Here is an 18,446-nt window from a genome sequence, read left to right as displayed (position 1 = left end):
CCGTCTAGACTACGCATCATCTTTATATATAGAGATGTATATACACACACGCACCCAAACACACGTATATATATGAATATCAATATAAATATATGAAAGTCAATGAAGTTTCGTAAAAGAAGGTGATCATGTACATACTTTCTTGCTGTTGTGATTATAACACCTCATTGTAAACTATGTTCCTTGTTTTCCCTTGTGGAGCATATACAAATAGGTTTTTTGTTGCTGCCCACTCTTGAGCAGCCAACATACAGTTGTCCATGTGAGAAGCAGGGCTCTTCCAAGAGAAGACCAGCTACAGACAGTGTTTGACCCTGATATTTGTTTATGGACATGGCAAAAGTCACACGAAGGGGGAATTGTAGTCTTCTGAATGTAAAAGGAATGTCTGCTCCTGATGGAGTAAGAGGAATTCTTGGAATAAAGACGTCATCCCCTTTTGCACATCCAGAAAGAATGGTAGCCTCGATAACGTGTGACATCATTTTCTAAATAATGCTCATTCATCTGTTATGTTCGGGTTAAAATTTCATCAACATCAAAAATATATGAATTTTCATGGGAGTTATGGCCGTTATGCAAAGAATATAATTTCCAAATTTCATAAAGATCCATTCAGTACTTTTGACGTAGTTTTGGATAAGAAAACAAATGACTAATGTGTGTGTTTGTGTGCATGTGTATGTGTGTGTGATGGGTGTATATATGTATAGATATCTGTATGCATGTATATATGTATATATGTGTACATATTACATGTACATTTATATATATATATATATATATACATCTACACATATATATACATATACATGTATGTATAGATCTATATATATATATATATACATATACGTGTACATCTATATGTATACATATACATCTCTCTCTCTCTCTCTTTCTCTCTCTGAAAGTATCTGTCATTACAGTATCGAAATGGTGTACATATACATGTATATGTATACATATACACCTCTCTCTCTCTCTCTTTCTCTCTTTCTCTCTCTGTGAAAGTATCTGTCACTACAGTATCGAAATGTGATTGTTTCAGTTAGTGGAATAGTTTCATTTTTAAAGTGAAAGTATTTGACATGAGTGTTTTTGTTTCACTTTTGACACGTAATACTTAAATAGTGGAGGAGATATTATGTTGCCGTGTGCTTAACTCTGCAAGAAGTTAATAATTTTTTTTGACTAAAACACAACTGGAACCCTAAGTAAGGCATGTGTAAAATTTGAATGAAATTGGTTGCATAGTTCTCGAGTTTTAGGGATTCACACAGACAGACAGACAGACAGACAGACAGACAGACACACATTCTCATTTATATATATATAGATTATTTCTTTGCAAAAAATATTCCTTATCATTCTTTCTCTTGTTAGCTCATGTCATCTATCATTGTCCATATTTTATAAACAAATATGTTTCAATTGAGCAGACGATAATTAATTGCGCTAAATCACATACATTAAATGAGGGAATTTAAAAACATAAAAATATATATAAAATAACCCCACATTTTGCTATCCAGCCACCCCCAAGGCTCAGTCCAAGTTTATCAATTAAGATTATTTACATTTCTTTTCATTTCCTTTTAGTTCTTTGTTCATTTAATAATATATCTCTCTATCTGCATATTTATTGATATAATATCTGCATACTCACCTAACTACCAATCTATCTATCTATCTATCAAAATGTCTATCATTCTATCTAATTAACTATCATATCTACTTCCCCTTCAACCAATGCATGTATTCGTGTACCTTCATAATACTGATAAGCATTTAAACCTAAAAACAAAAAAAAGCTTGTGCTTCTTGGCTTGGCTTCATGCTCTTGCTTGATGAGGCTGGGGCCATTCCAAGTTAGTGGTTCCAGAGACATCATCATGTATAGAAACAATCAGGTCCACTAGTGCTCTCCATCACTGACGGTCCTACATCCTCCAAGGTGACATCAAGCATCTGGAGATCTTCCTCAATTAATCCAACCATCTGGTGCAGGGCCTGCCCTGAGGTCTCTTCCAGCCTGCAGCTACTGTGCTGAATGAGAGTAAAGACCTAGTAGGATGATATAACAAGAGATGGACGACAAGTCCATACCAGAACATGCAACGGTTAGCTATGATGTGGGAGGATGTGGACTGATGCATGGGTGCACACAGTTCTTTTATGGAAATGTGATGGAACCATTTAATGTCCTTGATGGTTCTCATGGCTCTATTATAGAAGCAGTCAGTCCTCTTTGTCAGAGTCTTTGAGAGGGGCCACAGTTCTGCTCCATAGAGGAGAATGGAGAGGGCCAATGCATTGTAGATGCATTGTCTTCTGGGATATAGAGCAGTGGTGCAAGAGGGGCTTCCAAAGGGGATAGTGGGGACATGATGCCAGCAGCCAGACCACATCTGTGGTTGATCTCTGAGGTTAGGTCTTCATTGTTGGTGATTGCAGAGCCCAGGTAGATGAATGGGCTGACAAACTCCATGACATCAGGGCCAATATGGAGAAAGGGAGGGTCTAGGCCATCTCTGACATGCATCAACTTGGTTTTCCTCCAACTTACCTGAAGGCCAATTTTTGCCAATTCTTCTCTGTAAATGGTCAGTGCATCTCTAAGTTGGTCAATCAAGTTGCTGAATAGGGTGATATCATCCACATACTTCAGGTAAGTAAGGTGGTAGTTCCCGAGGGTAACACCACAGACCTTGGTCATCAGATAATTGATGACACAGCTGAAGAGATCAGGGATGGCTATGCAGCCCTGTCTAACCCTGATGTTGATGGAGAACCAGTCAGAATCCTTCCCATTAATCCACGCACAGCTCTTGGCACTGCTATAGAGTAATTGGAATAGGGCAGAGATCTCGGAGGCACACCGACAAGCTTGAGAATTTTCTAGAGGGATGCAAGGTCGACCTTGTCAAAAGCTGTCTTGAGGTTGATGAAGGTGGTGCAGAAGTGGCAATATTTGCTGAACTCCTGAGATCTTTCAATGATGAGAGGAAGGGCAAAAATATGGTTGGTGATAAACTGATTTGACACGAATCCAGCTTGTTGTGGGCAATGTCTGCTTCTAATGGCAGGAAGAGCATGGTTGAGGAGAATCCAGGTGAAGAGCTTGCCTGGGATGGAAGAGGGTGATGCCCCTGTGGTTACTGCAGAGTTTGTTGCCCTTCCATTTCCAGAAGGGAAGGATGATGCCTCAGGTCCAGTTATTTGGGAGTCGCTCTGACACCCATATGTAGTTGATGATGCAAGTGAGGGATCTTTCAAGACAGCCCTGGTGAAGGATCTTTTGTGCACAATTTCAAAAATAAAAAATAGAAAAAACACTAATAGAATGTTATATTTCTTTGAGAGACAAAGATCACAACTTCCTATTTTTAAAGAGATTCTCAATAAACTTTATATAGGTTTTTGCTTCACTGATTGCTTTAGAAAGACATTATTGTGAAGGCCTGAAGTAGTTATATAAAGAACTGTGTTTGTACTCCACAGTTTCTTCTGTTTATGTTGGCTATGGAAGCAGTGATGCTTTGATGTAACTGTAACTCACCTTAGCACTGTTTCTATTTAAGACCATATTATATCAGTAGCTTATAAGGAAATACTTATTAAAAACAATTAAAGAAAATTCTGACAACATTGGGATTAACATATAAATATATGGGGGATTGTACCATATAATGAACAGTTCTCTTTTCATGTTTTTGTAGTCTTAGTGCCATCTTTGAAGCCATTGTTTTCTAATGTATCATTGTGATGTGCAGGATGGTTCTCCAAACTTGGATTATTTTCTACCTTATTGATAAAGGGAAGATTTCCTGAAATATAATTCTTTATTTATTGGATGCAAAAACATTTAGAACAATGCAAAGACAGGCAACAGTGGGGACTTACATAGAAATGTGTGAACAATAAAAACAATAATAATTTGCAAAAACATCTTAACAAACAAAATCCCCAACAGGGGGTAAAAACCACTACCCATGGACAACCAAAAAACCCTACAGCTCCCAAGCCACTCTACTCATCAAGAGTACCAAGGTAAGCGTTGCTCTCTCTTCTGTATTCCTGTCTACAGGCACCAACTTAGAATAGGCCCACTCACTTGGGTCATCCTCACCACATTCACCCACCTTTCAAAAAATTCACTGGGAGGCAGCATATCCCTTTCAACCTTTACCTTTCTTTTCAAATGGAATTTGAAAATGTTGAAGCTTTGGCTGAAGAGGAAAGTGTCTGTCTTCAGTCCTTTCAGTCTTGTCTACTGCACAGTCTCTTTCACACAGAGGTTAACCACCTGAATTTTTTGGCCAATGGAAGGTGGCAAGGCAATCTTTATGAAGGAGTTGACTGTTCGCTGGATCAGTCCTACACATGATAGCAGCTATCCAACAAAACTCAACATGTCAGCAATGCTTAAGCATCGCACAGTATGTGCAGGATTGTTTCATCACTTTGTGTGCATTTCAGGCAGGCACAGCTGACAGCACTCCCATGCCTGTAGAGTTTGTCCTGATCAGGCAGAATTCCCCAGTAGCACCAGTCAGGGATTTCTGGAAATTATCTGTGAACATGAAAGTCCTCTGGAAAAGACCAGCCAACTGATTTTCATTGATACCTATAACTTCCCTACAGATGTTGTTACTCTTGCCTCCCACTAATCCCATGTTGGAACATTCACTGACAACAATGCCTGACAGAAGGCTGTGAGTGCCTGATAGCACTCAAGGTGTTAGGCACCCTACCTCAGTCTATACCTGATTCAAGACTGCAACTCTCTCAAAGAGATGAGCTGTGAAAATCATGTCTAATAAACAGCAATCACAACTGCTCATTGTTAAGGAAACACTAGAGATGTAACCTTGTAAATTCCAGCTTACACATTAGTTCTATAACCAGCATAGCCTTGGGTATTCTGAATGCAGTCATATCCAAACCTGAAGATACACAAGTGTTTTTGGTTTGGCTAGTATAGAGCATAAATGAATTTTTGAGGTTTACAACTCCAAAGTATCCTCCATAAAATAAGCAAAGCAGGATTCCTAAAGATGCAATCCAGTGACTATTATTGTTTATTCTTGAGATTTATTGACTGATATGACAAAATTCAGGTAAGCTAGAAAGTGAGGTGTTCAAAAGGACATATCTTTCGATATGAGTGAAATTCTGAGGGTTTTTCTTTTTGCTTCTTGTATTAGCTGAAGCCTGTGTTGTGGTAGAGCTGAAGTTCCTTAAAAATTCAAAAATTCTGCAGAATAATCAACTACTTCACCCTGACCCACAACAATGTCTACTAATTTGTAAACTTGACTATTTCCTGGAAGAACTTGTAACAGCTGCCAGTTGATGCAAGTAACTGTAACATTTTTGGTTTTAAAATATTGCTTTTCATAGTGGGGGTAATCAATGGCACCAATCCCAGATTTGTTAGGAGAAATCAATGGAATCCATGCCAGATTTCAAATGGGTATTCAACATCAACCCCAGTATATGACTGGTACTTATTGGATTAACTCCAGAAAAACAAAGAAAAAAGTTTACTCTGACATAATACAAAACCATTGCTTAATATGTTGCAACATCAGGCAAGAAGATAGCAGAAATAGTACATTTTTAGAATGGCTTACAGTCCTGAACCAATAGGTCAGGCATTCAAATTTTCTTAGAAACACACACACACACAAAACAAACGGAAGACAATAATAAAGATGAGATTAAAAATTAATGTGGTTTATGTTTTTTATTTTCAATATTTAATGACTGATGTGATCCAGATCTGATTCTTAAATACCATAGACGAAGGACAGAAGAAAAACAATAGTTTCCAATGTAAGCACAAGGCCAGTAGTTGAGAAGAGGGGATCAATTAAAACTATAAAGCACAGTACTTGACTAGTACTTTACTTTGATGATCCCCTCCCACCAAAGTCTAGCAAGTTGACCTTGGCAGAATCAACTGTGTCTTTCATCATTTTGAAGGTCAATATAATAAAATATCAGTTATATACTGAGGCCAACACATTGACTAATCACCTCCCCTCAAGATTTCTAGCCCTGTGCCTTAATAATAATAATAATAATAATAATAATAGTTTGGTCATGTGATGCAGATGGATGTGGATTGCATAAAAACATGCTGATCACTTAAAGTGGTGGGAAGTTGTGGAAGAGTAAGATCCAGAAAGATATGGGATGAAGTATTGAAGGCTGATCTCAAAATGCTAAGACTTGCAACTCCAAAGTATCCTCCATAAAATTGGCCATAAGCAAAGCAGGATTCCTAAAGATGCAATCCAGTGACTATTATTGTTTATTCTTGTGATTTATAGACTGACATGGATCAAGGTATGTGATGCTTTGCCGAACTCAACAAGACCCACCCACCACAACAATTGAAAACCAAAATGCCACAAAAATGCATTGGTGTGGGTACTGGTGCCATGTAAAAAGCACTGGGTCCACATAAAAAGCACCCAGTGTGCTCTGTAAAGTGGTTGGTGTTAGGAAAGGCATCCAGCTGTATGTAGAAACCAAGCCAAAACAGACTGTGGAACCAAGCTGTCCAAAATCCCAAAAGGGATTTTTTCTGATACTGCAATGATTCTGCCAAAAAGGAATTTTTCTGACACTCTAATTGCCAGCCCAACACCTTAATAATGATAGCAACAGTCTACATACACACACACTTGTGTGCATGCATGTGTATGTGCACACAGACACATATAGAGGAGATGCAAGTAGTATACATCTATTGAAATATATTAATAAGTATGTACAATGAGTGCTTAGATTGGTGTACCACTAAAACTCTGGCTTGAAATGAGAATGAGGTGTGGAAATTGCCTATCCAAAGTGGCTAGAAGTGGTACTTGATTCACTTTATTTGTATTTTAATTACCAAGTAAGTGTTCTTGAATAGCACCAAATGTTCCATTTTCAGGCTTGTCTACTATGATAGAAATCCTCATTGACAGAAATTTTTGTTGGTTGGCCACATACACAGGATGGACAACAACAAATACTCCAGACAAATCCTTTACTCTCAATTATGCAAGGGGGAAAAGAAACCAGGGAATACCTAGACTGAGATTCAAAGATACTGCAAAAATGAGCATGGTGGAAAGGAACCGATCATAATAAATGGCAAACCCAAATGAAAAACCAACCAGTATCGAGAAAGCTTATCAAGTCATGCCAAAGCCATAAACAATCATAGTCGCAATGACTGACTGCAGAATAATAATAAAATACACACCTGGTGTAAGCTATGGACACATAAGAGATGCAGCAATATCAGAGGAAGTTTAACAGCGAAAATAGCTTTTGTGTGTGGAAGATGCACAGGTACAATAAACACTGAAAATGTGCAGAAAATAGACTCCATCAACTGCTAGTGGGGTAAGCTAGAGGTAGTAGATAGCTTCCATTATCTAGGTGATGAAGTTAGTAGCGGAGGTGGATGCTCTGAGAGTGTAGTTGTGAGAATAAGAATAAGCTGGGCCAAGTTCAGATAGTTCCTACCTCTGCTGGCAACAAAGGGCCTCTCCCTAGAGTGAAAGACATTGTATGATACCTGTGTGTGAACAGCAATGCAACACAGCAGTGACACATGGGCTGTGACAACCAAGGACATGCATAGGCTTGAAAGAAACGAAGCCAGTATGCTTCGCTGGATGTGCAATGTCAGTGTGCATGTACCACAGAGTGTATGCATCTTGAGAGAAAAGTTGGGCATAAGAAGTATCAGATGTAGTGTGCAAGAGAAACAACTGAGCTATATGGTCATGTGATGTGCATGGATGAGGACATGTAAAGAAGTGCCGATCTCTGACTGTAGAGGGAAACAGTGATAGAGGTAGACCCAGGAAGACATGGGACAAGGTGATGAAACTTGATCTTTGGAAGGGGTGCCAGAACAAACTCTCAAGTTAAAAAAAGGTGAGTATGGACAGTGGATTATCTTTTCACATACACTTCTCACTCACAATATCCTGATTTTCTCTGATACATTGTCTTGCAAACCAAAATATCTCATATCTCTGATCCTCATGTTGAACAAACAAATTTCCTACTTTCTGCTTCTCCCTTTGCTGTGTAAACCTTTCTCCCACACTACTCTTCTGGCTACCTCATAAAATTCTCTGTCATTTCTAGTTTTCCAGTCTTTCCAAGCCTGTCTTTACACTTTTATAGCTCTGTCTACTTCACTGTTGCACCACCACACCAACTTTGGTCTGGCCAAAACTTTGCATCAGCCTCAGGTTTGGTCTGTAGCCTTCAGTAGTTTGTCCTGTAGCAAATTTCAATTGTTCTCTATGTCAAATGCTTCCACTCAATTTCTCTAACTTTCTGACTATTTACTGGGTCTTTAAGCTTCCATATCTTCCTTTTCTAGACAGGTTTGTTTTTCTGAGTCCTTGTAGCTCTGAGTTTGAAGTCACTAACTACTCACTTATGTTGGATTGTACATTTTTCACTAAAGAAAGATTGCATTTACAAGCACCTGTCCATCTCATATTCTGGAGAAAATGTAGTTAATCTTGCTTGTGCACCTACCATATTGATAGGTAATCAAGTGGATGGCTAATATCCTAAAATTCCTGTGGTAGATCATCAAGTCATTTGCATCACAGAATTCCAGCAGATATGTTCCTTCCCTTCTCCCACATACATGCACACATACACACATAATTCTATGGCATCAATCTGCACCTGGAAAGTTTTGCTTCAGTTTCTCTTAGCAGAGCAGTACCTACTGTGGCTGTCTGTTCATCTATAGATATTTGTCTAAACAAATACACTCACTCATTCTCTCTCTCTCTCTCTCTCTCTCTCACACACACACACACACACACACAAATACACACACACAATATGTTCAAAAGCTGGAAAGAAATGTAGAAAGCATGCTCTGCGAAATGTGTCATATTAGTAAGCGTTAGTGATGTGGCACAGATAGATTGAGAGAAAAACTAGGTTCAAGAGGAATGAGATGTAGTGTGTAACAGAAACAACTGAACTGATATGAACATGTCATGTCTATGGATGATATGGGTAAAGATATGGGTAAAGAATTTCCAGTAGATACAAATGGAGAAAAGCTGTAGAAGGGAGAGATATGGACAGAAGTAATGAAAAGTGATTACAGGATGGCAAACATCACAAAGGACAAAGGAATGCAGCTAATGACATGTTGCTATTTATTTTGAAAGGTTCCTGTCCAACCCATGCAAGCATAAAAAGCAGTAAAAAAATTATGATGATGTGAGTGACATTACATGCTTGAAGAAACATGGTTAGACCTCTTGTCTTTGGAATGATTTTTGCTGGACTCAGTATTGTAATAAAACACACACATGTAGATTCCTTTTCATGAAAAAACTGCATAGTAGTTCTCATTGCAAACTGTAGACAAGCCTGTTATTGCACAAACATTTACCATGAAACACATACAGTTCTGAAATGTTATTACCAAGTTTCTTTCTTAGTGACTTTGGTTTTGCTGCCAGCATTTTGTTGCAGGAAGAAATTCACTAAAGAATACAACAACGGGCTGGAAAAAAAAAAGAATGGAGAAAATACAGTTTAATAATTCTGCAATGATATTTTTCTCTTCTCAGTTAAACAATGTTATACGACAGAACAAAATATATAAAAGTTCCTTTGCTTGATTTTCTCAATTCAAATCTTAGAGAGCCTATAACCTACAGTATAAAAAACAAGGAACACATTAATTAATGTATTCCTAGATATATGAAAAAAGTGGGTCAAATTTGAAATGTTTTTCATCATAGATCTGCTGAATGTAAGCTGAAACTAAACTACCACCACAGCAGTTTACGGTTGAGAGAGTACAAGAGAATCACCGAGGTCAATTTACACAATTCGATCAACTCCACCAAATATGACTCCTGTGGTAATGATTCTGCCAGCTTACCCTCACTGCCTTACATACCATATATACATTAAACACACAAACACTCACATAAATAGCATATATAGACCTTACATATATATCATATATGGATTATGCATATCTGTTAATATGCATACATTTTAGATATATACAATATACATACATACTTACATACATATACATATATATATATATATACATATATATATATATATATATATATATATATATATATATATATATATATATATATATATATATATGTATATATATATATATATATTGGGTCATCCCATAAATAATGTTTTTTTTTTCAATTGCATGAACTTAAAATCAGAAGGGGACAGGATAAACTACCTGCATCAACTTGCTATAAAAGCAGGTAGTAATTTTGTCTTGTCCTTATTCTTAGTGAAAATTTTGAAGAGTGCAGTTCGATTTTAACAGCTATTTTTTTTTCAAAGCTATAATGGAAGTGACAAAAGAGCATATTTGGCATATTTGCTTTATGAGTTCAATAAAGGCAACAATGCAATGGAAAGTGCAAAGAATATTAACGCAGTATATGGGGAATGGACAAAAGTGTAAGCCAGTATCAACGGTGGTTCCAGAAATTCCGAGCAGGAAACTACAGCCTAGAAGATGAGCCTTGTCTTGGAAGATTCATAGAGCTTGACAAAGATGTCCTGCAAACTCTGGTGGAACAAAATTGTATCATAACTGTTGAGGCACAAGCAGAGAGGCTTGGATTTGGTCATTCAAACATTCATCAACACCTGTGTGTCATCGGAAAAGTCAGCAAATTGGGTCAATGTATTCCACACAAACTTTCCAAGTCTCATCGCATGCAAAGAGTGAACGTGTGCTCTTCTTTGCTGTCACATCTCACAAATGAACTTTTTTTGGACTGAATAGCGCCTGGTGGTGAGAAATGGGTTCTCTTTAAAAATGACAATGGGTCGGGAAAGGAGAAACACTGGCACCCCAGGCTGAAGAATATTTTCACCCACGTAAGGTGTTGTTATCTATTTGGTGGGATATGAAAGGTTAAGTCCACTTTGAACTTTTGAACCCAGACCAAATGATAACAAAGGAGATCTTCTGTGAATAGCTTGACTGGCTTAAGTCAGTGCTAGAAGAAAAATGACCATCTTTGGTTTCAAGACGAAAGGTGTTCTTCCATCAGGATAATGCTCAGCCAAATACAGTAATGACGACATTCCAAAGGCTGGAGCAGTTTAAATGGGAAACGATGTACCCCCACCCAGCATATTTGTCGAACATTGCCATATCTGATTATCATTTATTCCACAGTCTTCAAAATCATTTGGATAGAAAAAATAAGAATTCTGTAGACAAGGTCAGAACAGCACTGGAGGAGTATTTTTCATGACAGACAAGTGAATTTTAGAAGAGGTGCCTTGCAAGTCTACCAGATAGATGGAAAAGCATTATAGAAAATGAAGGAGAGTATATTTCAGATTAAAAAAGAACTTTGTCTATCTTAATTTTGAAAAATAAAAGAAATATAAAAAAAAATCACATTATTTATGTATATATATACACACACGCACATATAAATGTGAGACTGGACTGGCACATAGTGACCAGTACATATGCAAGATTTATTTGACTGGCATGCAGAGACCAACACTTCCAGCAAACCAAAACCACATGATATGGGCACCGATGACATGATTCTCATCTGCTATAAGGTATGTACTTTTATATACCAAGAACCTATAAGTATTTGGTGTTCTAATAAGGCATCTATGTTTAGATGGATATGAAGATTACCTTTTGGTATTAATACAGCTTTTATTGCTAATAATTAATATTTATAAATATGTATGTATGTATATATATATATATATATATATATATATATATATATATATATATATATATATGCGAAGTTTAGGTTAGTGAAAATATGTTTGTGACATATTTCAACTTCTAAATGCAAGATCACTGCAGTTACTCATCATCATCATTTAATGTCCATTGTCCATGCTGTCATGAGTTGGATGGTTTGACCAGGCCTGGCAAGCTGGAAGGCTGCACCAGATTCCAGTCTGATTTGGCATGGTTTCTACAGCTGGATGCACTTCCTAATGCCAACCACTCTGAGAGTGTAATGAGTGCTTTTACATGCCACTGGCATGAATGTCATTTGCGTGACACCAGTATCTGCCACAACTGTGATTTTACTTGGCTTGATGGGTCTTTTTCTCAAGCATGACATAATGCCAGGTCTCGGTCATTGCCTCTGTGAGGCCCCACACTCGAAAGAAGTACTGTGAAGAAAAAATTCTTTCTTATGGTAAAAAGTGTAAAACATATCTACTTAGTGCAGCTGAAATTTATAAATATATCACAAATATATTTTAACTAACCTAAAGTTTGCTTATGCTCAATCCCTGCATGGCACTGAAACTGCTTAAGAAAGTATATCTAAAGAAACTGACTGAAAAAACAAAACACCTATATATATCAGGTTGATTAAAGTAAGCAACATTTTGAACCATGAAGAATTTGTACTGGACTTTTTTGGGGATTTTTTAAAACAGATTTTTACAATTGTCTGATAATACAGACATAAACTTGCCTAAATGTATCATTAAATTAACATTGATATTTTTTTCACTATTGTTACAATCATCTGAAATGGAACTGTCAAAACGCGATATTTGAGCAATTTTGCTATTCAACTTCAAAAAAGGATGTAAAGCAGCTGAAACTGCTTGCGATATCAACGAAACGTTTGGTGAGGGAATGACCAGTGAGTGGTCAGCTCAAAAATGGCTTAAATGATTTTGCAGTGGAGACCTGAGCCTTGAAGATCGTGAGCATAGTGGACGCCCATCTGTCAACGATGACAGTCAATTAAAGACCGTCATTGAGAAAGATCTATGTAAAATCACTCAAGAACTGACAAAAGAACTTCAAGTTAGTTAGAAAACTGCCTGCAACTATTTGCATGTGATTGCAAAATCAAAAATGCTTGACAAATGGGTACCACATGATTTGAATGAAAATCAGAAAATGAGCACATATGAAATTTGCTCATCGCTTCTTCTCTGTAACCAGATTGTAACTTGCAAAGTAAAGTGGATTCTGTACTATAATAAAAGACGTTCTTTGCAGTGGTTGGAAAAAATGAAGTACCAAAAACCTTCCCTAAACCTGAGCTCTTCAAAAAGAAGGTATAGTGACTGTTTGATGATGTACTGCTGGACTCATCCACTATAACTTCTTAAAACCAGGAAAAACTATTACTGCAGAAACATACTGCCATGAAATTGCCAAAATGAATGAAAAACTGCTACTCCTCTGTCCCAGACTGGTCAATCATTCTTCATGACAATGCTTGACCAGATGTTTCACTTATGATGCTCGAGAAGTTGTGGGAACTTGGTTACAAATTTTTCCCCACTCAGCTTATTTCCCAGACCTTTCTCCTACCAACTATCACTTTTTCAAGCACCTTGATGGTTTCCTGCAAGAGGAGTTAAAAAATGAAACCGATGCTGAAAGTGCATTCAGAGATTTCATCAGTTTTAGAACTCCAGATTTTTATGTTACCAGAATAAACAAATTTGTAACTCGTTGGCAAAAATGTGTTGATTGTAATGGTACTTACTTTGATGAATAAAATTTCTGCATTGTTGAAATATATTTTGATGAATTAAATGTTTCAAAATGTTGCTTACTTATTATTCAGTCTCATATATATATACTAGCAGAGCCACCCGGCATTGCCCGGGAATGAAATTGTTGCTTATTGGTACTTGGAAACTTTTACGAAAATTAAAATGGAGATTAAATGAAAAAAATTATTTACTTGAATATCCTCACAAGAGTAATTGAAACAAATGGCGATTGTGGAACCCCCTATGCACGCACGCACGCACGCACGCACACACACACACACAGAGTACTACACATCAGATGAAATGGATGTGTGTGTGTGTGTGTGTGACAGAGAGAGAGAGAGAGAGAGATTGAGAGAGAGGGGTTTGTTATGTATACGTACATGCATAAATATGCATACATCTTTGTGTGTGAGTGTGTATGTGTGCATGTGTATGAGAACTGCTGGATCATAATTGAAAGCTGCTTCATAGAAGTTGCTTCTCTGAGCTGTTGCAACTGCTCTTCGTTCTGCAGTGGAGATCCTATTCCTTGTCAGCCATGCATACCTCTGTTCATCACTTTCAGATGCTCTGGCTTTTGTAGTGCACAGTGTGTTCTTTTCTTGGTGTGCTTCCCTTTCTGCAGCTGTCTCTCTTTTTCTGGTCAGACACGTTCTTTTGGCTGACCTTGATTTTATAGACAAATTTGACATTTTCCTTCTAGGCATGGTTATATATGTATACAGAAATACACGAGTGTAGAAGATAGTAAACAATGAAAATAACTTGGTAACAGAAATTATGTTTCTTAATACGACAGGCAGAAAGTCAATAAGAAATTTTAACGAAAAATAAAGTATTGTACAGGTTGAAGCGAAATTTGTCACTCAGTGAACCAGAGAGCCAGTATCGAAGATACCAGGAAAAAAAAAAAACCTCAGCAACAGGAAAACACAAAACCGTACTTCTGTTAGTAAATTATGAAATTACTTACATCAGTAAATGTGAGTAAACTTTTAGTGAGAACAGTAACGATTGAAGTTAAAGTGAAAAAAAAAAAACTATGGCTACCGGAAGTCGACATTGAGGAACCTTTTTAAGGAAGTGAATCTTAAATATAAAGCAATATTATTTATTTTTAATAAAAAAAAATCAAATGAAGAGCTTAACATTTATCCAAGTCAAATTATTCATGCATCACAAGTATGGAAGTAAATGGTGAAGCCGTTTTCCCGTGATAAGCGATTACACATACATCTCTATTTTATATATTAGATATATATATATATATATATATATATATATACACACACACACACACACACACACATACATATATTGGGAAGGCCCTGCCTTAGCACTCAAATTTACATCAAGAGTTTTGCAAACCAAATACAAAAACAATATATATATATATGAGTGTGTGTCCATGTGTGTGTATGTATGCCAAATACTAGTTTTCTTCTTTAAGCCCAATACTTCAGCCCTGATCAGTTTCAGGTTATACATAACTCAGGATTTACCAACACTGAAGTACTACAGGCCTGCAGACTTGTGGACTGATTGCTACCAGAGTATAATTCACATGTCATAGATAGATATGCTATCACATGCACATAAACATCCTAAATTGTATCTACAAGATTAACATATTAACAAAAATTGTCACCTTCCACCAACTTAACAACACAAAAACAATAGTTAAATAGGAGGGGTATACAAAGACTTACACACTGCTGGTCTCTAAATCTTCAGCCATGTTGAGTTCATTCTTGATAAATTCTCTGTCTAAACGAGTTTCAGACTGACCAGCCTCTGTAAGAATGATTATAACAAATAACATTAATGAAATATCAATACTAATTATATTTACAATGAAGCAGGTGAACAACTAGAGATAAACAAACACCATTGTACCTTCATTTGTCTCTTCAATTTATAACCTAAACTTGGGATAAATAAATACTGATTTCTTTTTATCTTAATCATTCTATTTAATTTCTTATTTTCAAAATGTAAAACTTATTCATAAATTCTATTTTACTCTATCTTTTACTTGTTTCAGTCATTAAACTGTGGCCATGCTGGGGTACTGCCTTGAGGAATTTTAGTCAAACTAATCAATCCCAGTACTTATTTTCTTTTTAAGGCTGGTACTTATTCTATTGATCTCTTTGCCAAACCGCTAAGTTATGAAACATAAATACACCAACATCACTTGTCAAGTGGTGGTGACATACACATACAACAGGCTTCTTTCAGTTTCCATTTGCCAAATCCACTCAAAAGGCTTTGGTTAGCCCAGGGCTATGATAGAAGACACTTGCTCAAGATGCTATGCAGTGGGAGTCAACCTGGAACAATGTGGTTGAGAAGTAGACATGACTGTGCCTATATTTATGTTCAAAAAGGAATATTCTGGAAAGCAATATTGTCCTTTTAATAGAATAGACATAAGTTTGTATACTATGAGAGGATTAGAGTTCTTGATGTTTCGGGTGGGGAACCTTCTTCAAATAAGAACTTTACTATGTATGTCATTACAAGTTTTTGGGGGATGTTTTTTTCTGTTGTGACAAGTCATTGTTAGATATTACTTTACACAGAACTTAACGTTTGATTTGTATTTCAGACAAATTTTTCACCACAATTTGTCAATGGTTTAACAGCATTCCATTGCTGACAGGTGTGTTTAGTGATAGCCACTCTGTTGTCAGGGTTCATAGTGCTACACCTCACCTGGCATATAGCTTGTGTAATACCTATCCAGTTACAGCACAATTATTAAATAACTAATATCAAGCGTTTCCTGGCTTATAATTTTCTTAACACCTGTTGCAATTAAACACTAGTTAAACTAAATTCATATTATCTTTCCAAATTTCTTTACCTAATATTTTATTTATTTAATTTATTCTATCATTTATTACAGTATCTATTATTCATTTCATTCACATGTGCTATAATTCACTCTACTCTAACCTGATGAAAAGTTATATTTTATTTATTTATTTCCTTATCAATGAAGTTCTCAGCTCACTTATCCTTCTGTATATATGTCTTATGACAATGTGTGTGTATGTGTCCCCATTTATATCATCATCATCATCATCATCATCGTTTAACGTCCGCTTTCCATGCTAGCATGGGTTGGACGATTTGACTGAGGACTGGTGAAACCGGATGGCAACACCAGGCTCCAGTCTGATTTAGCAGAGTTTCTACAGCTGGATGCCCTTCCTAACGCCAACCACTCAGAGAGTGTAGTGGGTGCTTTTACGTGTCACCCGCACGAAAACGGCCACGCTCAAAATGGTGTCTTTTATGTGCCACCCGCACAAGCCAGTCCAGGGGCACTGGCAACGATCTCGCTCGAAAATCATACGGGAGCCAGTCAGGCGGTACTAGCAACGGCCACGCTCAAAATGGGGCATCTCATGTGCCACCCGCACAAGAACCAGTCCAGGGGCACTGGCAACGATCTTACTTGGCTTGCCGGGTCTTCTCACGCACAGCACATTTCCAAAGGTCTCGGTCAGTAGTCATCGCCTCGGTGAGGCCCAATGTACGAAGGTCTTGCCTCACCACCTCAGCCCAGGTCTTCCTGGGCCTACCTCTTCCACGGGTTCCCTCAACTGTTAGGGTGTGGCACTTTTTCACGCAGCTATCCTCATCCATTCTCACCACATGTCCATACCAGCGCAATCGTCTCTCTTGCACGCCACAACTGATGCTTCTTATGTTCAGCTTTTCTCTCAGGATACTTACACTCTGATGGGTATTCACATTGACATTACACATCCAACGGAGCATACTGGCTTCATTCCTTGCGAGCTTACGTATGTCCTCAGCAGTTACAGCCCATGTTTCACTGCCATGTAGCATGGTTGTTCGTACGCATGCATCATACAGTCTGCCTTTTACTCTGAGTGAGAGTCCCTTTGTCGCCAGCAGGGGTAAGAGCTCTCTAAACTTTGCCCAGGCTATTCTTATTCTAGCAGCTACACTTTCAGCGCACCCACCCCCACTACTAACTTGGTCGCCCAGATAGCGGAAGCTATCGACTACCTCTAGTTTTTCACCCTGGAATGAGATAGAAGTTGTTTCCTGTTTGTTTACAGTCTTTATTGCACCTGAACATCTGCCACAAACAAAAACTAACTTGCTAGTTAACCTGCCTTTGATGTTGCTGCACCTCTTATGTGTCCATAGCTTGCACCGGGTACATCTTATAGAGTTACTACCTACTCCTTTTCTACATACTGAGCAGGGCCATCTACCTGAAGGGGTTTGTGTTTTATCTACCTTCCTACTTATTAGGATTTTGGTTTTAGCTAGGTTGACTCTAAGGCCCTTCAATTCTAGACCTTGCTTCCACACCTGAAACTTCTCCTCTAGTTCTGATAGTGACTCCGCAATTAGGGCAAGGTCATCAGCATAGAGGAGCTCCCAGGGGCAACCTGTCTTGAACTCCTCTGTGATTGCCTGGAGGACTATGATAAATAAGAGGGGGCTGAGGACGGAACCTTGGTGGACCCCTACCTCTACCCGGAATTCATTGCTGTACTCATTTCCAACCCTCACCTTACTGGCAGCATCTCTGTTCATGGCTCGCACAGCTCTCACTAACCATTCTTCTATCCCAAGTTTCCTCATTGACCACCAGATAAGGGATCGGGGGACCCTGTCAAAGGCTTTCTCCATGTCAACGAAAGCCAGGTACAGAGGTTTATCCTTAGCTAGGTATTTCTCCTGCAACTGTCTCACTAGAAATAAGGCATCAGTAGTGCTTTTACCTGCACGAACCCAAACTGCATCTCATCTAAATTGATCCGCTCCCTAATTAGTTGGGCTATGACCCTCTCTGTAACTTTCATAACCTGATC

At 37.8% G+C, this 18,446-nt stretch overlaps 1 protein-coding gene across 1 annotated transcript in view; it reads right to left on the bottom strand.

Moving 5' to 3' along the window:
- Positions 1–5,730: 5,730 nt before the first annotated feature.
- The window catches only part of LOC106878059 (centrosomal protein 20), a 32,190-nt gene continuing 19,474 nt past the window's right edge, over positions 5,731–18,446 (bottom strand). Inside the window, exons 3-4 of the mRNA XM_014927149.3 lie at positions 15,291–15,375; positions 5,731–9,562 (exon numbers count right to left, since the gene is read on the bottom strand). Coding sequence (XP_014782635.1) covers positions 9,478–9,562; positions 15,291–15,375 — 170 coding nt within the window. The 3' untranslated portion in view covers positions 5,731–9,477. The remainder of the gene's footprint in view (positions 9,563–15,290; positions 15,376–18,446) is intronic.

This window comes from Octopus bimaculoides, chromosome 7 (assembly GCF_046866305.1).
Source record: "Octopus bimaculoides isolate indiv1 chromosome 7, ASM4686630v1, whole genome shotgun sequence".
In the NCBI taxonomy this organism is placed as follows: Eukaryota; Metazoa; Mollusca; class Cephalopoda; order Octopoda; family Octopodidae; genus Octopus; species Octopus bimaculoides.
This window is presented reverse-complemented; position numbering and strand designations above follow the sequence as displayed.